At 42.5% G+C, this 23,558-nt stretch overlaps 2 protein-coding genes across 2 annotated transcripts; both read left to right on the top strand.

The window, feature by feature from the left end:
• Nucleotides 1-1,936: 1,936 nt before the first annotated feature.
• On the top strand, nt 1,937-22,794 carry LOC134869119 (TBC1 domain family member 25-like). The gene is made up of 7 exons (XM_063890554.1): nt 1,937-2,121; nt 7,283-7,392; nt 7,475-7,629; nt 9,239-9,366; nt 10,798-10,986; nt 11,379-11,654; nt 16,974-22,794. Exons 1-7 carry the CDS (start codon nt 2,077-2,079, stop codon nt 18,648-18,650), a joined length of 2,580 nt encoding a protein of 859 aa, XP_063746624.1. The 5' UTR covers nt 1,937-2,076; the 3' UTR covers nt 18,651-22,794.
• LOC134879268 (protein FAM200A-like) lies at nt 13,276-16,164 on the top strand. The gene is made up of 2 exons (XM_063905739.1): nt 13,276-15,593; nt 15,732-16,164. Exon 1 carries the CDS (start codon nt 13,509-13,511, stop codon nt 15,588-15,590), a length of 2,082 nt encoding a protein of 693 aa, XP_063761809.1. The 5' UTR covers nt 13,276-13,508; the 3' UTR covers nt 15,591-15,593; nt 15,732-16,164.
• Nucleotides 22,795-23,558: the final 764 nt, after the last annotated feature.

Here is a 23,558-nt window from a genome sequence, read left to right as displayed (position 1 = left end):
GTGCCTTAAATGTATATATATATATATATATTTATTTATTTAACATATCCGTATATGTACATTCCCCACATCGTTTAACTCCAGTTTAACTCCCGTTATTTGCTATTTCAATTAATAATGTTAATACATGGGCGGTGGTGACAAAATCTGGGATGTCACTTATTGTGTAGTGGGTTTGACCCCAAGTGGTTCTGCCAGTTAGAGTCAGGCCTGACAAACAATATTTCTAACAAATAATACTATCAAAAAATAGCTTACAAAAACTGTCAAACCATACACAACAATTTGGAAAAATGTCAGTAAGCACAACACTCAGCTCCTCAAGGGCAAACCTCGAGAGACTGCGCCTGACTCCCCTACCAAGTTTGTGCAGCATGAGGGTCTGTTTTTTTCTCTCTCCAACAACCTGAACTCTGTACGACTTCACCAATAAAGAAACTATGACAAACATAGATGAGACCTGCCTTGTTCCTCTGCCTAAGGCCTTATATTTCTCTTATTTATTTAAATAGGTATTTTATTCAAATATGGTGCAACTGTTATGAAAACCTAATTTCCTCTTGGGATTAAAAAATAATTGTTATAATTGATTGATTGATTGATTGATTGATTGATTGATTGATCTAGCTCCAAACTGACTTTTTACAGGTCCTACAATTTTGTCAGCAGCTAAAGAATGGCTAAATTGAATTTCTTCTTTTCAGTTAAAATGTTAGGTATCTGTGGAATGCTGTAAAGAAGTATGTTTGAGATAATGTAATAGTGTATTCCTCAGCCAAAAGAAAGTGCAGAGTTTGGGGCAACAACAAAAAAGTCAGATAAAGGAATGTAAGTTTCGAAAGTTAACCGCAATAATAAACAGCTGGCTGATATATCTTCAATCATGGATAATGGAGAGTCCAAATTAATCATGCCCAAAGAAATGTGTTTTCTTAATAACAACCAAATAACTTTGAGTGAGGCCTATAATAATTGGTTAAATCTGACTTGTCATATATATTTCAAATGTAATACATTTTTAAAACAGCTAAATTGGAGAAACAAAACACACATACTTTAACAACCTATGATAAACTGTTTAAATCAAATTGTAAAAGCACCAGGGCTGCCCCCAGAGGCCAGGACAGAGCTTCATACCATCTATGGGACAGAGAGAGATTTGTTTAGATAGGAAGACCTACAATTTATTGTCAACAAGAAGATGACCATTTTACCAATCATACACCTTTGTGTTTGGATGGGTTTTGATTCGTCCCACAAAGGGGATATTTACGCTGTTACAGCAAAGGTAATATAGACGAAGAATAAAAAACTATGATATAAAGACGCATGCACATTGGCTGTCAGTCGCTCATTCAAACGCTAGTTAGTCTCGTTAAAGATATAGCTGTAGAATTATATTCAGTTTTAATTGTCTACAGTCAGTGGTGGAAGAAGTATTCAGATGATTTTCTTGAGTAAAATTATTATAATACCAGATTGTAAAAATACTAAATTTCAAGTAAAAGTACAGCAGAAATATAAAGAAATTAGTAGTAATTTAAGTATTAGGAGAAAAAGTACTAATTGCAGAAATAACTCAAAGATATTTAAATATTCAAAATGATTTGGAAGTTAAGCAGCATATGATCTATAACAAATAATCATAATTCAAAAGCTTTCCTTTTGTGTGTCAAATCCTGAATTTGTAAAGCAAGTAGGAAACAAATCTGTGAAATGTAGTGGATTAAAAAGTACAAAATTGGCTTCCAAGATGTTGATGTGAAGAACAATAAAATAGTAAAAATGTAACTTTGTTAAAGTACAAGTACCTCAAATGTGTACTTAAGTACACTACTTGTATATATTTACTTAGTGACTCTCCACCACTGAAGTGTTATGAGGTGAGTGAGGACAGGATGGAGGAAGGCTGTGTCCACTAGAGGGCGCTGCTACAGCTGTAGAGCTGCTGTAAATCAAAGCAGAAGAAGACCTCGGAATAACAGGATCGCGGCTATCATGTTATTGATAATCATGTCGGTGTAGAAGGAGAACTAAACCCAGATCAACTACCTGATCCGAGACGGAGTCTGCACTATGGCGGGAGAGGAGGAGAGGGGGGTTGTCCGGGTCAAAGTCAAGGTAGGAGGATTCAGAAATGAGGAACAAATATTCTGCCAACGTCTGCTAGTTAGCTAGCACCCCGTCCCTCTGTTTAATCAAATCCTGGTTAATGTATGCTGGCTGTGCTTCAAACTCATTGTATTGCTTAACGTAGAGAGGGACCTGACGCTGGAACAGCTGCAGCACAGTGTTTGTGTACCCCCCCCCCCCCCCCCCCCCCCCCCCCCCCCCCCGCTCGTGTTTGTCGGCACTGACTGCTCTGTATGACAGCTGCTAGTACCGAATATTCTGTCCATCCGTTTATTCTGACTGATATATGGCTGTAACAGCCGAGTTATGATTGACACGCTGACAGTTATCTATAAGAACTCAGTGTAAAGAACCGAATGCTCCTCACAGCAGTGAACCTAACACTGACGTCACTGCCTGCGCAGCACTACCTGACGTCACCTGGAGCAGGAGCAATTTGTGGCATCTCCTGTTTCCAAAATGTTCCTCAAGTAAAAGTAGTACATCTCATCAAAATGTACTTAAGCTAGCGACAGTAAAAGTAGTCATTGTTTGATTGGTCCATTTCAGAATAATATCTCTGATATGTTTTATAATTATTGATCATTAAAGTGTTCTCAGAGCTGGTAAAGGTGCAGCTAGTTTGAATGGCTTTGTATACTGCAGGGTAGCTGCTGGATTTACTCCAGGTGAACTAAAGTCTGATTTAAGGGCTGATTATATTTACTCCAGATCTGTAAAGTAACTAAAAGGACTAAATACATGTAGTGGAGTAAAAGTACACCATTTACCTCTGAATTGTAGTGTAGCATAACATGGATATACTTAAGTGGAGTACAAGCATCTCAAAATTGTGCTTAAAACATGTCTTGAGTAAATGTACTTAGGTACTTCCCACCTCTGCTAAACTCATATTTGATGTTTCATTGCTTTATTGTATGGGTCCAATCTGTTTTTGTTGTTTTGTTATTATCATAGGGTAGGAATACACAGCTTTCTCCATAGGAATCTGTTTTGGATACTTCTTAATACAGCTGGACTTTATCAGTTCAACAAAGGACAGGGCAATAATTCAATATAATTCTTCATCCTCTTTCAAAGAAATCACATATTGAGATATTGTGATGCACAATCACGCCATCTAAGTTGATAAAAACAAACTTGTACTAATGGTCAGAAAATCTGATTCAATGACCAAAAAGTCAGTGCCTTCATTTGTCAAGTATTTAATTCTAACATGAGCGTAGAAAAGTGGTTTGTTTTACCATTTGGTTATTTTCTTATGAACTATTTGTTTTATAAATGACCAGAAAACATGTTTTATTATGATAAATGTTGTTGAAAAGCTTTATCTAAAAGCAATTAGCTATATCTGGATAGAAGATTTGGAGATATGGCCCAACCTTTCTTTAGCTGAATTATATCATGATAATAGAAACATCATTTTATCATGTACACACTCCTGCGCTACCAAATAACAGTTACAAGTTATAGCATTGAAAAAACCCAAAGTGCGTTATTGGAGTAACATAGAGGGGTCTGGTGTAGTGCCAGGAGGACAGTGTCTTCCTCAGAAGTGGTTTTTTTTTGTGATTTTATACATTTGTTATATAATTTGATGTAATATCCTCAAAGATTGCAGTATTGTTTTAACATTTATAAATCAAACTATATTCTTAATCGGACTGCTTTGTGTCTGTTAGTCAGTTTGTAGCTGGACAGATACAGCTCTGGATAAAATGAAGAGACCACTCCAAATGTTTCTTAAATCTTTATCTCTACATGTATGGCAGCCATTCCAGTGTCTGTTGAATTCCAACACAGAGAAATGTTGTCAGTAGTTTATAGAATACAATAAAAAATAAAAATAAGAAAAAACTCCAAGACATACCTATAAATGATAAAACAAGAGAAAACCATAATGCTGAAGTGTTCTCTTCATTATTTCTGCAGCTGTGTATTTTTTTCCTATGATTTCACACAACTGGTATGTTCATTTAGCACTTCAATTGTTAATAATAGAAAATATTGAGTTTTTCAATTGTCAAGTTTTTAGTTCACACAGGAGTTTACAAACCCAGTCTCTGTGTGGCCGCTGTGGCTCAATCCCCGGGCAACATGTTATTATGTCATAAGTGGCCAACATACTGAACCCTAAATAGCTGTGTGTGTGTGTGTGTGTGTGTGTGTGTGTGTGTGTGTGTGTGTGTGTGTGTGTGTGTGTGTGTGTGTGTGTGTGTGTGTGTGTGTGTGTGTGTGTGTGTGTGTGTGTGTGTGTGTGTGTGTGTGTGTGTGTTTGTGTGTGTCATCAAGCCTTACCTTGTATGACCAGTGTGTGAATGTGTGTGTGGGAGACTTGTGTTCTAAAAGCACTTTGACTGGTTGCACAGACTAGAAAGGCACCATATAAATGCAGTCCAGTTACCATTTATTTCATATAGACTTAAGTATTAATTGAACGACCAGAAAACAAGCTATATTGTTATCAAAGTATGCTATACAGAAGAATTAGACCCAGCCCCTACATCAGATATCTTCTTTTTTTTTTTGTGATCAACTTTTTTTTATTGCTTTTATGGGGGGGTGCAAAAAAAAGCACACACACAACACCACATACACGTAAGTAGACTCACTGAAGGTGAGATTGATCGTTTAAATCTTGAATTCTAACAAGAAATGTTTGCCATTTTTGTAGCGTGGAAGGCATGGCTTTGTTTACTCTAGCTGTGTACTCCAGACATCGCGTCCGTTTGATAGGTGAATTTAAACCATTTACGTTCCACGTTATTGCCTTTAAACCCTCCATTACGGTGAATCAAGTAGTGTAGCGATGTAGTAGTGACATCTGCAAAACTCTTTAATTATGCGTGCTGAGTGTAATAACCTTTTCGTACTTGATAGGCCTATGCACAATACCAGCCAAAAATAGTACCGTCTACCAAAATAATAACAGGAGGGGAAGGGGGTATCTAAAACTATATACAGAGAACAGGTGCAAGCCACGAGGACGCTAAATGCTCCTACAGGCTTTGCAAAACACAAAACATCGCTGACCCGTGGCATTATCAACAGCAGCGCAGCTCATCCCAGCTCGCAGAAAGATCCCCAAAACTCTAGCAACATAGCTGTACCCATATGTTAAGAGATAGTATACTATTCCCTAATAGCATCAGGTCACACCAACCTATCTTAATTTTAATCAGACGGTGTTCAGTTTCTAATTCTGGACACCTATGGCCTACTTGTAATTACCCACAATGTCAGTCGTTGGCTACTTCCATGAGCGTTGCATCGGCCGGAGGGCTTGCTCGGTTTTCCGCTGGGCTTGCGTTGCAGTTCTCAGGCGGTGCCTGTGTAGATCTCGGTAGCTGCTCCCCTTCACGGTTCTGGCGCTGTGAGGGAGGAGATCTCGGTGACTGCTCCCTGTTGCGGTTCTGGCGTTGTGATGGTGGAGATCTCGGCTGCTCTCTGTTGCGGTTCTGGCGCTGTGATGGTGGAGGTCTCTGTGGCTGCTCCCCGTTGCGGTTCTGGCGCTGTGCTTGTGGAGATCTCGTTGGCTGCTCCCCTAGCTCATGGGTACCTTGCGAAGTCAAGAACCTCTCCACCTCGACTGGGGAGCTGAAGTAGAGCTGAGCCCCTCCGTGTTCCACTTTAAGTGTCGCGGGGTATTGAAGGAAGGACCGAATGCCCCGGTCATTCAGCCTATCTATGACTGGAGTGAATTCTCTTCTTTTAGCTGATGTCTGGGGACTGTAATCGGGGAAGAAAAACAAAGCGGCGTTGTCGTGTTTGGGCTTTACTCTGTGGGCTCCCTGTAGAATATCTTGTCTGTCGGCGTCTCTCAGGAGACGAAAAATAACAGTGCGGGGTTTCTGGTTTTCTCCTCTGGGGTGGGTACTGCCACCGTAGATGCGATGGCAGCGATCGATCTCAATGCGTTGTCCCGCTAGGGATGGTATCCACTTAGGCAGGTTGGCAACCAGGAAGGCCTTCAGATTGGAACCCCCGACTGATTCCGGAAGATTGACCAGCCTTAGGTTATTTCGTCTACTTCTGTCCTCCATTTCGATCAGCTTGTCTTGCAGAGTGGCTAGTTTGGTGAGAACGTCATTAACGTCATGATTGTTGGAGCGAACTGTAGCATGAAGGGATTGCACTGTAGCATGTGTCTTCTGCACTTCGCTAGCCTGATGCTTTACGTCTGATACTACTTTCCGAATGGCTTCATTAGCGGTAAAGATCTCTTCTTGTAAAATTGTAAGCTGGGGGATCAGGGTACCCTCCAAGGCTTCCTTCACAGCATGGGCCACTGAAGCATCGAAATGTCGTTGTTGTTCTTTGAGGGCCTTGCTAACTCCGCTCAAAATGGCTGCATCGAGGTCGTCTTTGCAAATGGACGTTACTTCTTTTGGTTTTTTCTTCGCTGGGGACATGTCCAGTCCTCTCTTGACGCTGGTTTTGGTTGGTGTATGAGTTGACATCTTCAATGGAAGGGTACTAATAAAGATTTAATTAATTATAACACGGTTTTGGGTTGGTCTTTCACGAGCACTAGATTTCACGTCTGCATCGCTGCTGAGACGTCACGTGACCCCAGATATCTTCTTTTTTAGGGTTTTTTCAAAATCTTTTTATTTGTGTTTTTGCAGAGATGGCCCTTTTCAGCACATTAAACATTGTACAGAAGAATTTGTCTGTTAAGAGAAAATAAAAAACCCAATGGAAGCAATACAAAAGAAATAGATCAAATAATAACAATAAAATAAGTACACATGAAATTACAAATAACAGGAATACAGTAAATGCACATTGAGTAAAATAATAAATAACACAAAAATGATTAAGACATGGGAAAACATTAAAGGATATACAGTACAGAGTAATGCTCAATATGTTAAGAGAACAGGAAGAAGGAAAAGTACGGGACTCTCTTCCATCAGAAATCTTTTACCCCATCAGCCCACTCTGCTATAGACCGTTAGCACACATTGAATCTGTGTTTGATTGGAACAGGACACGGGGTAACAGAAATATACTTTAGACATCAGCAAAAGGCTCCTTGATGTTGATGGACACCGTTCTTGTTTCCCAACTGCTGAACATTGTATATTTAGTTCTCACTTCACTCCGTGTTTTTCCCCAAGTATCATGATGTTTTTGATGCTTTCAGAAATGTGATGAGGTGCTTCCTGTGGAGTTCCGCTCCTTTGCTGTAGATCCTCAGATTACATCACTGGAGGTCCTGCAGCACATTCTGATCAGAGCCTTTGATTTGAACGGGTAAGAGTCCTCACCCTGCCTCAGCTGTACATAGAATCATTACACGTGTCAGCATTTTCTTCTTGTTTGTCTTCCAAACTAGGAAACGGAACTTCGGGATCAGTTACCTGTCACGGGACCGGAGCGGTGCTGAAATGTATCTGACTCTGCTGTCTGACTGCGACCTGGATGCCGCATTTGTCAGTTCAGCCAAACCGTATCTGCAGCTCAAGATGGACGTAAAGCCTTCAGAAGAAAGTAAGAGGTCCAGTGTGTCCCCAAAGCAGGCCTCAGGAGGAAATATAACAGAGTGTGTTTGAATCTGGCATCGGTTCACATTGTGAATTAGGTCAAATGTTTCTCAATAGTTCACATTTAAAGGCACGCTTTGTAAGATATGGCAGAATTTAAATGTACAATATATTAAAAATGACTAAATGTACCAACCGAATGTGAAGAGGTTACAGTGTTGAAGGAAATAAGTATTTGATCCCCTGCTGATTTTTAAACGCAAATCCATTTATGTCTTTATTTAATCTACATTTCTGGATTTTCATTTTGATATTCTGTCTCACTGTTAAAATTAACCTACCATTAAAAATATGGACTTTTCATTTCTTTGTAAGTGGGCAAACTTGCAAAATCGGCATGGGATCAAATACTTATTTTCTTCACTGTATATAGATATCTATTAGGTAAATTAGCATGCTAACTGACTAACCCCGGTCCGTCCTGTCTTGTTTTACCACTTGCTCCTCTGGAGGGGATAGGGACTGGATGTAGAGCCGCTTTGCCCTCATCTGTCTGGCTGAGGTCTAACTGTCTGGTCCTATGTCTCCTGCCACTTCCTTAACCTCAGTGAGAAACATCATGGGGTTAAGGAATGATGTGAAGGAGAGGTCCTCATATATTGTTTTTCATTATTATACTGTCAGTGCTGCACATCACTGAAGTCTGCACGTTGAAAATACACATATTTTATTCAAATCTAAATTGAATGTCTACGGGTACACCCATATTTCAATATAAATATTGCTACATTTTGTATGTTATTATAGTTCTCTTTTAAAAGTTTTTTTATCAAAGTCCCAATGTTTGTTTTATTTTTATGTATTTATACGTGTGCACCATAACACCAAGTCAATATCCTTGTTTGTGGTAACGTACTTGGCAATAAACCTGTTTCTGATTCTGATCAAGACTTAGGAAAGAAAATCGCGTTGCTCAGAGAATCTGACCTGCCATGTTTTTAAGAATTGGAAGTTATTGTCACAAGTCTGCTGCGGGAACGCTACCATTTACTGTTGGACTACTAACAGCTCAGCTGGATACTCGGCCCGTGTGTACTGAGCATGTTGTACATGCTGGCTTTATAAACATGGACAACAGTGAAGAATTCATAGATAATTACTATGGTTGGAATTTAAATTAAAAAGTTAAAGATTTAATAATCTCTGAATTAATAATACTTAATGCAATACATACATAACTCGTGAGGACTTCACATCTACTGCTGTGCATGTCACTATCCAAACATGTTTAAACAGCAACTAGCGCTGTGAACACTGGGACTTTATTTCATTTTATGTCCCTTCACTGTTATTAGCCTAACCTTCATGGTTCTCCTTTTGGTTTTACAAGGTGTCGTAGGTTCAAACATATAAGCACTTCATCAAGATATGGCACAATACTCACCTACACTTTAACACGATCTGCTGGTCACAGTTTCATAATGCACTTTCAATGATTACACTAAACGTTCAAACATTTTTAAAATGCTTGAATTGAATTATTCCTAAAAATAAGGATTATAGTATAGAGTTAGACCCAAAATAGATAATGTGTACTTCTTTGTGTTTACCTGCAGGTCCCGTGATGGAGGACTGGGACATCATTAGCCCCAAAGATGTGATTGGCTCAGAACAGCTCCTCCCAGAAAGGACCCGGACTCTGGCGTCTGCAGCCCTCCCCCTCACTCAGTCTCTGCTGTCCCAGGTTTTCCAGCCTTACTATAGTCTGTTGTAGTCTGTCCTAATGTGTGCTATATGCTGTGTGTATGCATTCCCCAACAGGTCATCAGATCAAATCCAACTTTATTTTCATTCACACAGAGTACAAGTACTGGGACCCCGAAATGTGGTTTACAACCAGAAGTGCAAAACAGTAGTTGAGTGCAGAGTGATCTTTAGTATCTGACACTATTTACATTAGGTCCAAGTTAAGGCAAACATTACAAACAGCAGGGTAGGAAATGAATACACATTACATTTGGTATAAATAAGACCTCATATAGAATAAATAGTGGTGTTGTAGTCGAGACCATCTTAACCGAGACCAAGTCATGACCAAGACCGGAGTGTACCAAGACAAGGCCAAGACTTTAAGAGGACGGGACCGAGTCAAGACCAAGACCAAGGCAGGGCGAGGCCAAGTCAAGACCGGAACCAGACTAATGTGAATCCAACACTAAATAATACACTTACAGTGAAATGTGGAAGATACCACAGTCACTTTGATCATCATAAAAAGACCCACAAACATTAAGATATAAATTCAACTTCATCATATTTTTTTTAAGTGATTATTTTCTTTTAAAAACAGTAAATAAGTGACATTTTTGTGGTCTGTGTAACCTAACTTAATTATCGTTGAATTTTCTGACATCCTTACTTCACGACCGTTTGAGTGTGTGTGGACGGAGAGGTGTGGGGCAGCAGCCGGTATAGACCAGTCCCAGGTTAACAAACATTGCGGCGCATGATTAAAAGATTCAGAGTCTGGTGAGTGCTTCAAAGTCAGTGAAGTCACGTTATTGGTTGCATTTGAAACAGGGCGTTTTACATCCAATCACATCCCCAGCCTCAGCCTTGATCTTGACATAAAATCTCGAGTCCTATAGGACCGAGACAAGACCGAGTACCAATGCAGTCGATTCCGACCAAGACCAAGACCTTCAAAATGTGGTCTCAAGACCGGTCTCGAGTACCACGACACTAATAATAGGAATATAGTATGGACTGTTTTTGTCATTTTTAAATGCTAAGAATCAATATGAGTATGCCATAGACGATATAGATGTTTGGACATTTTTTGTCATTATTATATTGCTGTTGCCACGTCACCTACTCACCCAGTGGGTCCACTGGTGAACGGCTGCAGAGGATCAGGAGATAGAAAGCCACAGTTTTTCATGAGTAGTTGTTTGTTGTTTAGTTTGATTTTGATAAGCCTGTTCCTTATCATTCGTTCAGTGGATCCGGGTTTTTAAATCTAAATGTAAAAACATTCACTTCTCATTTGTTCACCACCATGCTTTTCCAAATAGCCGTTGTTTTTTTTCTTGTTTGAGCACAACCACAAAGTCTCTTTGACGTCCCCTCCTCTGAACCAGGGTCTTTTCTGTGATGCGTGTTTCTGTTTGTTTAGGTGGGCCGCACCCTGTCGAAGGTACAGCAGGCGTTCAGCTGGGCTTACGGGGAGGAGATCAAGCCCTTCAAGCCCCCTCTGAGCGATGCAGAGTTTCACAGTTACCTCAACGGACAGGGCCAGCTGACCCGCCCCGAGGAGCTCCGACTGCGCATCTATCACGGGGGGGTGGAGCCTTCCCTGCGCAAGGTGGAGTACATTTAAAGAAGCAATCTCCTGCTCTAAATAAACAGGGTTGGGTGTTCAATTATATGTATTTAGGGTGTGTTTATGTTTATTCTGCTTGTCAAATACGGTTCTTATTAAATGCTAGGACTTATTCTTGGCATTGTATATCAGACAAGAAACAAACATGTGTTGGGCAGAAACCACCTTTATTTTTGGTAGATTTAAGTTGCTTTACATGTTGTTTGTCCAAATAATAATAAAATCTGTGAATATTTACAAGGTTCTTTCCTCAGAGAGATAATACCAGACATATCCTCCGCCTGTGTCTTCTATCAAGGAAATAGAAAACATATGAACAGATCACAACATCCAAATATTTTACTACATCATTTGTACTTTATGTCTGTGCTCAGGTGGTCTGGCGGTACCTCCTGAACGTCTACCCCGATGGGCTGAGTGGACAGGAGAGGATGGACTACATGAAGAGGAAGACGAGGGAATATGACCAGCTGAAGACGGAGTGGACAGTGAGGGTCAGCTACGAGGACCTTGAGTTTATCCGAGGGAATGTTCTGAAAGATGTTCTGAGGACAGACCGGGCTCATCCCTACTACGCAGGCTCGGAGGACAGCCCACATCTCACTGCCCTCACTGACCTGCTCACCACATTCGCCATCACACATCCACAGGTGGGTGCCCATGTCCAATCAGGGGTTGGATAGCAACAAAAGTAAATACTCTTTATCGAATTTTCATTTCCCTATACCAAAGGGTAACTTTAGGCGGCGTGTCTTTTATCCATAGATGTAAAATGCAGCTATTAAAAGAAGTTTAAAATGTGCCGAGGGAGAGTGCCGAGTGATCTAGAGGAAAGACCTAGCCAGGGTCCTTCTTAATATTCTTGGAAATAAATGCCCAGAATCCCCATATGAATTTACATTCCCAAAAGCAGTGGAAATACAGCATATCCTCCTATTAGAATGGCAATGGTTTATAAGATAAGATGTACCTTTATTAATCCCCATGGGGAAATTCAGTAGTTTAAGCAGCAACAGAATAAGAATGAAAAACAGGACAGTGTGGTTCACACAGGATAATAAAACAAAAATAAAATGATTGAAATGTATCTGTTAAGCCAACAAAAACGGAATTAAGGACTTCAATGAACATATATACAATTTGTATCCGGATAGTTAAATATATTTACATTGATTTATACAGGTAAAAGTTATTGTGCAGAAGTGCAGGCTTGATGTGCAGTCCGGGTTATTGTCAGTGGGTCACATGGTTAACCCCTTGTTGTGCAGCCTGATGGCTACAGGCACAAAGGAGTTTCCCAGGCGCTTAGTGCTGTGCAGAGGTGGGATGAGTCTGTGGCTGAATGTAGTTCCTCATCTTTACTAGCTCTGCATGGAGGGGCTGGGAGGGGTTATCCAGGATACTGTCCAGTTTCCTCCTTGTCCTCTCCTCAGCCACCTCCTCCAGATGGTCCAGTTTAACTCCAACAACAGCTAGCCTTCCTCATGAGCTTGTTCAGCCTGTCAGCATCCCTTTTGTTGGTGTTTCCCCCCCCAGCACACCACGGCAAAGAAGAGCACACTGGCCCCACAGACTGGTAAAACGTCTGCAGCAGCCTCGTGCACATGTTGAAGGACCGAAGCCTCTTCAGGAAGAACAGCTTGCTCTGTCCCTTCCTGAAGAGAGCATCAGTGTTGTCACTCCAGACCAGTTTATTGTTCAAGTGCACTCCCAGGAACTTGTAGGTGTTCACCACCTCCACCTCCTCCCCCCTGATGGTGATGGGGGTTCGAGACCTCTTCGTGCTCCGCCTGAAGTCCATCTCCAGCTCCTTTGTCTTACTGATGTTGAGCTGGAGGTGGTTGTTGTCACACCAGCCTACGAAGTTCTCCACCAGGGCCCTGTACTCCTCCTCGTTGTCATCTGTGATGCAGCTGACGATGGAGGAGTCATCGGAGAACTTCTGTAGGTGGCATGAGCCGGAGTTGAAGCGGAAGTCAGAGGTGTAGAGGGTGAACAGGAATGGTGACAGCACAGTTCCTTGGGGGGCTCCAGTGTTGCTCACCAGCACATCAGACACGCTGCCCTGCAGTCTGACTTACTGAGGTCTGCTGTCCTGGCCACCAGGCTGTGATCCACCTGCATCAGTGACAGCTTCTCAGTGAGCAGGTGTGGCTGGATGGTGTTGAAGGCGCTGGAGAAGTCGAAGAACAGGATTCTTAGTGAGCTGTGCGGCTTTTCCAGGTGTGAGTTGGCTCTGTGCAGCATGTAGATGACATGGGCATCCTCTACACCAGGGGTTTTCAACCGGTGGTCCGCGGACCCCTGGTGGTCCGCGGCGGCATTGCATGTGGTCCGTGACAAGAGCCTATGTTGATCAGTTCACCATTGTTTTTTTTTAATATAAATTCGCTTTGATATTTCAACACATTTCCAGAATACCGTTACATATCGTGAAAAATATGTTTAAAATAATATAAAGGAAATTCAAGCTGACAGAATGTAGCCTTGCGCCTATCCAGTCTATGGTAGCCTGTGATTCGCTAATGGTAATGAGTTGCGTCGCTAACCTCACTTATTATTCATTACGTACAGTCTTGCGAGCAAAGTTGACACACATTTATAAGCATAGCCGACGAGAGTATTTTAAGATAGGTTGTAGTACAGCAAACATTTGTTACATATGTACTAGTCTAGCTATATATCTAGCACCAATGGATCGTTTTGTAGTGAGGAAAGTGCCAGAGGGACAGGCTGCCATGACAGAGGGTCAGGCTGCCACGACAGAGGGACAGGCCGCCACGATAGGGCAAGGACAGGCTTCCGAAGCGTCAACTTCGCAAAAAAGACGAAAAAGAAAATACAATGAGGAATATGTTAAATATGGATTCACAGTGACGACAGACAGAGCAGGAGAGGAGGTACCACTGTGTTTCGTATGTTCAACAATTCTCTGTAATGAAGCTATGAAGCCGTCGAAACTTACGCGGCATATGGAGACGCATCACGTCCACTTGAAGGCCAAACCCGTTGAGTACATGCAACAGATGTTGCGTGATTTCAAAGGACAGCAGGCTACCATGAGGAAGAGTGCAAAAATAAATGAAAACGCACTGAAAGCATCGTATCTGGTCGCTCTCAGGGTTGCAAAAAGTAAGAAGCCCCATACCATTGCAGAGCAGCTTATATTGCCAGCAGCCATAGATATGTGCAGAGCTATGGTAAGCGAAGAATGTGCCAACAAATTAAAAACTATTCCGTTGTCAGACAACACAATCGGAAGACGAATTGGGGAAATGGCAAATGATGTCAAAGACCAGCTGATGGCAAAACTTCAGACAGTTCTGTTTTCCCTTCAAATCGACGAGACGACAGATGTTACTAATGATGCGCAACTGTTAACATTTGTGCGATACGAGGACAGTGGCACTATGTGCGAGGAATTTCTTTTTTGCAAACCACTGCCCGGGCGAACTACCGGTGTAGAAATATTTAAAGCACTGGACGATTTTTTCACGGAGCACAATATCTCGTGGCAGAGGTGCGTTGCATTATGCAGCGATGGGGCCCGAGCCATGAGTGGCAGCAAGACTGGACTGTTTGCGCATGTAAGGAGGGTGGCTCCGGGGGTAATTTGGACACACTGCCTGATTCATAGAGAGGCTCTCGCCTCCAAAGATCTCAGTGTTGAGCTCAGTGGTGTGTTTGATGTCGTTGTCAAGACGGTCAACTTCATAAAACGAAACGCATTGAATACACGCCTGTTTTCATCCCTATGCCATGACTTGGGAAGTGAACACAGCTCTCTCCTTTATCATTCAGAGGTGCGTTGGCTGTCTCGCGGCGCTGTGCTCGCCCGTGTGTTTGAACTACGCGGAGCTATCTACGAGTTCTTGTGCGAGAAGCATTCTGATCTGGCTTCCAATTTCAACGATAGTTACTGGTTAACTAAGCTGGCGTACCTCACAGATGTTTTTGCAGAGCTGAACAAGTTGAACAGCTCCATGCAAGGGAGAGATGCAAACGTCATGCAGCTCTACGAGAAGCTCGACGCATTTGTGAAAAAAATGTCAAAGTGGATCGAACGAGTGGAGAGCAATAACTTGGCGATGTTTCCTTCAGTTGAGGAATACCCTGACAGCACTGACATCAACGACACTATATGTGAGCATTTGAGGAAGCTTGTGCGTCAATTCGCAAAGTACTTCACTGATTCGGAAGAGTGGCGCCGTGACAGCAAGTGGATCCTGCTCCCATTCAGTGACGATGCATCAGTAGGGTCAAGTCTGACGGCTGTGGAAGAGGATAAGCTGATTGAGATGTCCACAGACTCTGTCAGGAGGCATATGTACGACACACAGCCCCTTGTTAAATTCTGGATAAGTTGCCAGACAGAATTTCCACAGCTTGCTGCAAAAGCAATGAGGTGTCTTTTGCCCTTTCCAACCACATACCTGTGTGAGAGTGGTTTTTCTACACTGGCGTACTTAAAGAATAAGTACAGGGCTAGGCTTGATCCAGAGAATGACATGAGACTGTCTCTGTCTACCATTTCGCCACGAATAGACAGGCTGTGTGGACTTCACCACGCCCAGATATCACACTGACAGGTAGGCCTAATTCTCCCATGTTTTCACTGTTACGACCCTGGCGGGTTTAGGCCCCGCCCTGTGTTAATGGTAAGCCTGTTCTCTCTCCCTGCTTTTCTCAATCTCTCTCTGCTTTTCTCAATCTCTCTGTCTCTACAGCAGGTGATTGGTGACAGGTCTGTCCTGGCTGGGTTATAAAAGCCCTGACCAGCCAGCAGTTGAGGCTGCCTTGGTCTTCATTTGTTGGATTTTGGTTCTCCGGTGTTGTTGGATTTTTGTTCTCCGTTGTTGTTTTGTCACACACCTAGACTGACTTTGCATGACATTTTTAGTTACTTTTCCCAATACTGAATTGCACAACACTTTATTATTCTTTATTCTTTCTTTAAAATAATCTTTAATTTAATTTAATTTAATAAATCTACTTTTATTATTATAAAATCTGCGTGGCCTCTCTTTCATGTTTCATGCATTGAGCTATGCATGTAACACCAAATACACACGCGCACGCGCAGGCACATCAGTGGGCCGCGGATTGCTTTCTAGTCCGAATGGTGGTCCCTGGGACAAAACCAGTTGAAAACCCCTGCTCTACACCGATGTTGGCCTGGTAGGCAAACTGTAGAGGGTCCAGGGAGTCAAACACAAGGGGTTTGAGATGCTGCAGGATCAGTCTCTCAAAGATCTTCATGACATGAGATCTTCATGACAATGCTGGAAGTCTTCCAGATCTCAAGCACCTTCATCAGCTTCAAAGAGAGACTGAAGAGGTGCTGAAAAGCTCCTGCTAACTGTCCGGCGCACACCTTGAGCACCCAGCGGTTGGTGTTGTCTGGCCCCCTGGCCGTTCTCACATTGATCTTCGAGAGCTGATTCTTGACCTGTCTGGTGGTGATTATCGGAGGTGTGAAGCGGCTGGAAGTGTCACCCAAGAGTGGGGTTGGGGTCTCTAGAGCTATTGGCTTCCAGACGTCCCTCCAGTCTGGCTTTGTAATTCTCCTTGGCTGCCTTTAGCTCTTTATTCAGCTCCTTCTGTACAACTTTAGCCCCCTCAGTGTCTCTTGCCATGAAAGCGCTTTTGTTCTTGTTCAGCAGTGTTTTAATGTCCCCATTGATCCAGGGTTTATTGTTTGGGAAGCATCGTACCTTTTTGGTGGGTACAATGCTCTTCTCACAGAAACTGATGTAGTCAGTGATGCACCGTGAGAGTCCATTAATGTCCTCACCAGGAACTCTCTGAAACATGTCCCAGTCTGTTGTCCTGTAGCACTCCCTGTAGGTTTCTCTTTGAGTTTAAAAATACTTTTTAACGTTGTGACTTTTTTTAATATAAAATCTTGCACATTTCTATATGATACAATTGTAGGCATTCTGTAATGTTGTGCTTGTGTTGTTTTTCAGATCTCATACTGTCAAGGCATGAGTGATATTGCCTCCCCGATACTTGCTGTGATGGACAATGAGGCGCATGCATTCATTTGCTTCTGTGGCATCATGAAACGCTTGGAGGGAAACTTCCGGCCTGACGGGCAGCTCATGTCTGTGAAGTTCCAGCACCTCAAACTGCTCCTTCAGTACTCCGATCCCGAGTTCTACTCGTACCTGGTGTCACGGGGAGCCGATGACCTGTTCTTCTGTTACCGCTGGTTGCTCCTGGAGCTCAAGCGAGAGTTTGCATTTGACGACGCTTTGAGGATGTTGGAGGTGACCTGGAGTTCCCTGCCCCCCGATCCCCCTGAAACCGAAGTGGAGCTTGTCGGACCGCCAGTGGAAACCAATGTCAATGTAGAGATGTCCTGCAAAGACAAGGACAAGAGGGTTGAGATCTGCCTCTGTGATGATGGGGAACAAAAAGAGGAGCAACGTAGACGCCATATGCTGAGGCCTTCAAGAGAAGAGCATGTGAGCAGGGATGCTGTCATATCAGAGCAAGACAGTACACATGGGAAGGGAATCAAGGACAATGAGTGTGATATTTCTCCAGTGACAAAGGAAAAAGCAGATTCGCAGGCTCCAGCTCTGGAAAGACAATTAAGTTTCGGGGAGTTTAAATACTATACAGCCCGAAATGAAGATAGCTTTCATATGGAGAATGCTGAGCAGGATCTGGGGTCTTCAGAGCCAGTGACAAGCAACCCAAGGCGCCAGTCCACAGTGGAGAGTGAGGACGACCCAGGAGAAAAAACACCTCTCATAAAAAACTGTTCCTCTCCAACATCATCCCCTCCTCTCTTTCCTAATGGCCTACAAAACTGGAAAACTGGCCCCTCTGCCCCTCTCACATCTTCAGTTTCGCCCTCCAGTTGGCCAGGTGCTTCTCCAGACTCTCCCCCAAACTTCACAACCAATGGGAGTGAGGGTTTAACTAGAACTCTCTCTAAAGTACTGACCTCTTCCGCCCAGGTGCTCAGCAGTACAGGGGTTATGGCCTCCTCGACCCCCACTGTAAAAAACGCGTCTCCATCCCACGCTCACAACCGCTTCCTGCTTTCTTCACCCACTCTGTTCTTTGGGAGAGGCTCCTCTCCCAACCGGTCATCCTCCAACAATCTCCCTTCCCCGGGCAACAAATCCCCCAGCACCGCAGTTAACATGAGCAGCTCATCAAAATCTGAGACCACCAGCATCAAACCCTGTTCCCTGCCGCCCCCCCAGGAGTTTGGCAAAGGAAATCCCTTCATGCTCTTCCTGTCCCTGTCCATCCTGCTGGAGCACCGAGACCACATCATCAAGAACAACTTTGATTACAACGAGCTCGCCATGCACTTCGATCGCCTCGTGCGCCGCCACAACCTGAGCCGGGTGCTGCAGCGGGCCAAGACGCTGTTTGCAGACTACCTGCAGAGCGAGGTGTGGGACTCAGAGGAGGGGGACGAGGTGAGCTTGGACTCCCCCACCACTGCTCCACAAGGTCTCTCCCCCACGTTCTCCTCCAGGCCCATTTACAGCCACCTAGCATCTCCTCAGTCACCAAACTCAACCTATAACCTCGCTACCACCATTCCCTCCCCAACAGCTGAAGTGTCCCTCCCCCCCGCTATTTTATTCCATCATGAACCATTGGCGTCCCATCCTTAGTGAACTGCTCAGTAGACTCATTGGAGACAGGGATCTTTTTTTAGACGGCCATCCAAATTGAACTGGGCCGTTGAGGATCTTCTTATTCTGTTCATGCTTGAATACATACTGTATATTCCCTATGTCTATAATCATTGCAATATTTAATTTTATTAGCCATGTTACTGTTTGTCCTTAAAGTGGTGAAGACAGGTTAGTATGTTGTTCCTGATAGGCTGCTGATGCATGAGACTTTAAACCATGTTATTCAGGACTGAGATTCCCAGAACAAAGAAGGCATTTAGCCTGAGTTGCCCTTTTTATCAGCTTTGTTTACAAGCTCTTGTTATGTCCAACAAACCACACAAGTGTCTTAACTAAAGTTGTATTAGTTATTAACATAAGGGAAAATCCAGATTCTGATTGGTTGTCAGTTTGTCACAAGGGGAAGTGATGACAACACCTGGATTCAAGACAAGGCCAGGACACAAACTGTACCTACCTTATATACCTGACCCAACCTGTCACCGTTAACCTTAAAGGACACACCCACACTACATTCATATAGGGGGACTGTTGCTGTGACACTCTCAGTACATACAGGACCTTTCCATGATGGAACAGATACACAGTAACAGGTTACTGCTCCTCTAAGGAGTGACATGTGACCAGATAAAGGAACACTGGGTGCTGAGGTCATTATTGGGGCTAGTGAAGCCCCAAATTGTGATGTAAAAAGGTGTGTTTTACATTTGACCACAACTGATTTCAATCTGGCTAGAAGTAAGACATACTTAAACAATTCAACCTCAGGGGAGGAGTGTACTGGCAGTTTTTGACCTCTGGCCAAATGAGGACGCCATCTATCTGGACATGAAGTCTACTCCCTTAAACAAACTAATTAAGGCTGGGCTACATATATGTTTGGCTTCTAATTATTACAGATTTTTGTAATTTTTCATATTAGAAAAATCTGTTATAACATTGTTATTGAATTGTTCAGAAGGAACCCAGACTGCTGTACCTCCTCTCGGCTCTCTGTAAAGAGTCCTCTCAGTTATACAAACTCAAGACAGTCACGAGTCGTTTCAGAGAAATACCATTCCTATTGGCTGTTCTATGGATGCAGATGACTGTGCACATCGCATCGATGCAAGCCTGAAAAATACCAAGAAAAGAAGCGTAGGCAACCACTCTACACTAACAACACATTAAACAGAGAGTCAGACAGACAGTCAGAGCTTTTCAGAGATGGAGACACATTTTGCCAATAGTGAAACCTTCTGCTCAAGCCCAAATGTAGGATTGCTTACACAGTAAGAAGGTACAGTTGGATGCAGACACCCCCTGGGCAGGGTGACTAAAACAGCCGCTTCGTGAACTAAGGAAACGTTCATGTTAATCCTGACATTTATAAATTTAACTGATATTCAGAGAGGGGGGCAAAAACATTGGTTTGAAATGTCTGAAAGGGTTGGAGATCCTGCTGAGCTCCAGGTTCAAGTGAGAGGCTCCCTCCCACATTGCTCATATCTAAACAAACAGTTTAGGCATGACACGTTTATAAGAGAAGAGCCCTTGAAAGGCCAGGGTCTTCATCAGGCATGGAGAGATGTGATGATGTTGAATTGCAACATAGGAAATGGAGGATTCAGTGTATTTTTGGAATTTTTGGAACCTGAATACTAACTTAAAGTCTCTGCCGCTTCTACTCTTACCATTGTTGTTCAAATATGTCTCTCACATGTCAGCCAAATGAATCAAAGTGCAGCATTACATCACATGTTTGAGATCTGGTGCCTAAAGCTGTTTGCACCAGTGTTGTCGGCTGGATTTTGCCTTTCACTCCAAAGTGCTGTTGCATCTGGTCTTGATGGAATAGAAGGAGAACCAGAGAATGGGTCTCACCAGGATAATGTTGCTGTGCCCCATGCATTACACCACATATAGATTCCCATACCATCTATGTTAAATGCTGTGTATGATCGAGAAATAAATGATTGTGTCTTTAACCTGTAATCTTTTTGCCATGAGGCCGATATTCTCTTAACGATACTTTCAGCTTCATTAAAGTGTAGTTCAAAGACCCCAAAAAGCTACTGTGGAGTATTCTAAATGAATTATTTAGTCAGTGAGCAAGTATACATAAAATTGGACCATGCTTTAACTCTGAGAGATGGCCAAAAATCAAACCCACAGGACTGTGAGTCAGCGGGGTGGGTGGGTGTAACCTGTCTTGTGCTCTGCCGAAAGTGATCCGAATGCTAGCTGCTAACGAAGCTTCCACAATCCTCCAGCTGCTACAGGCTCTAGCCCTGACTGAACAGCTTCCTGTGGCTGTGGAAAAGAGGCAAGGGATCATTAATGTCATATTGCGAGCCCAGAGACAAGCTCTCAGGAAGTGCTCGGGGTGTTGAAGCAAATTTAACAGGGGCCTAACGCTGGAATTACAACTTCAGTGCCAGTCACATGATGCCATTTGGCCCAAAACCTTTTTTTTACCATTGACTTACATTGGAAAGAGCATCTGTAACGCAGCATATCATTTTTTTTTAGATAAATCCACTTCCAAATTAAAACACTTAAATAGCCCTTATTCAAGTAGTTATGTCCCCAAATATGTGCTTAATGGTAAATCCACAGTTATCCATCCTCCTTTCAACTGTGACGTAGCAGCTTGGAGGCGGGGTTTAACAAGAACCTGTGTCAGTAACCTAGAGTTATCTCGGTCGGGCTCTGACTAACGCCTGATGGATTCTAAGAGTGCGACTGGAAGTTAACATTTAACATTGAAGGATATATCACAGCATGTAACCAAATTCTTTACCAAACAACATGGTTCTTTATGTCTCCGTGACTCTTTTTGGAAGCTCACTTCTGCCTTTTTTATAAGTCCTAATAAATACAAATATTTCTCCTTCTAAATCAAAATCCTAAAAATATGGAAAAAGTTCTAGTTTCAAATATAACATACAAAATCTAAATTATATACTAGACAAAACATGTTTGCATTATTCATTACTTTTGTGTGTGTGCAGTTTGGGACCCTGTATGGAGAGCCTGCCCTCAGTGTATGAATGTGTATGTGGGTGAATCCTAGCATGTAGTCTAAAGAGCGTTGGTCAGAAGACTAGAATGTCTCTATATCTGCATCATTTACCATATTTACCCATGTCTTAAATGTCTCCATACATAACGTATCCTCAGGAGGATCTTTAGAAAGATGTGTTTCCTAACAGCTGACATGTAAAACCTTTTCATTGTAGTGGAAATCATGCATCAAAAGGGTTGATACTTATCCATCTGGTCCAACCATGGATCGGAGCTTACTGAAACAGTGATGGTTATATTTCAATCATTGAAACTTATTGACTTAAGATCCATCCTCAATGGTAAAATATTTCTTAAAAATTCAAAATGTAACACAAGAAAGCCACGAGTCAGCAACAGTAGGCCTGTACATGTTATTGTTGTTGTTGTTTTGTTTGTTGTTGTTTTGTTTGTCTCTGTTTCAAAGATATGAACATGTTAAGCCTTATTTAGTGTGCACTTTGAAATCGATTGGAGATAAAGCACAGTGGTAATAGCAGTGAGGAATATATAATATTCATTATCAGAGTTATATGTAGAAACTCCTGAGAGATACACGCATACACAACCTTTGTAATCGGGCCCCAACTCTCCACATCGTTGATGATGTTTTGGACCCCACCGATTTGTTGTGTGGGAGCTGTTTTGGTGCTGAGGGGTGTATCTTTAAATGTTTTTTCCCTGCATTGTTTAGTTTTAAGACTTCATTCTCCAGTGGCCTATATTATATATTCTCACCAGTCTATAATGCAGAAGGCTGAACAGGAAGTGTGGCTCCCACCCCTCTTTGACGACTGCTTCGGTTTTAAGCAGAAACTAAAGTAACTCTCATGTCTTTACGGAGCCCCTTGTAATAATTTACATTTAATTTCATGTCTTTTTCTATATCAGTATTTAATATTATATTTCAGAGAACTGAAGTGACTGGACTGGCTGGTGTCTGAGCCATCAGTATGTGCATTTGTAAACAATTGTTTATATTATTGAATGACATAAGGTCAACTTTTTAATCATACACCACACAGCAATGTTACTGAGTGTATATTGGACACAAATAAATATTCAATGCAACTGATCTGGTAAAGGATGATTGTGTTTTTGAATTCACTGAAAATTGCTATATTAGTATGAAAGCTGGAGTAAAGGGCATGATTTGGAGCATGAGACAATGTTACCCCCAATCTTCTTCATCAATTCCAGGTAGAAGTTTGAGATATTATTGGGTGACTGTAGTGCTCAGATCATCAGCATGTGATAAGTGCATGTGAAGGGGTTAGAGCTGAATACATGTTATATTGACGTTTCACTCATGTGATGGAAACTTCTGGAGCAATGGAGATGAAACTCAGAGAGACATGGGGAGAGCTGGAACTTTGATGGCAAGCACTGAAGGTTTATTATGAAGTTAACGGCCAGAGAATTGACAAGACATTTGCTGCAGCCACGAGTTGACAGAGCGGTTACCCGACCAATTCTGAAGATCTCTACTGCAGTCCATGGTTTTAACTAGTTCAGAGTGTATAATCAACATTCCTCATCAGCGAGACCAGACAAATATGGACCCTGAATCTAACTAAAGCTGTCGTCCATAGAAAAGAGAAGAGAAGAAGGGCTTCTAGACGTCCCTGAAAAATAACTATCTCCGGTCAGCTTGTGCTCGGTCATAGACTGGCATCAACAAATCGCCCATGCTGCCCCTCCTTACGGGGCCGAAGAACTATGTCATGGGAATGAAGACAGAGGAAGGAGAAAATGTGTCAAAGGTTAAACACCAAAGCAAAATATTATAAAAAAATATAAAACTAGCAAAACCTTTAATGTGGAGAAGTGGAATCCTTC

The sequence above is a fragment of the Eleginops maclovinus genome, chromosome 1 (assembly GCF_036324505.1).
Source record: "Eleginops maclovinus isolate JMC-PN-2008 ecotype Puerto Natales chromosome 1, JC_Emac_rtc_rv5, whole genome shotgun sequence".
NCBI lineage: Eukaryota > Metazoa > Chordata > Actinopteri > Perciformes > Eleginopidae > Eleginops > Eleginops maclovinus.
The sequence above is the reverse complement of the archived record's forward strand: the minus strand, read 5'-3'. Positions and strand labels throughout refer to the sequence as shown.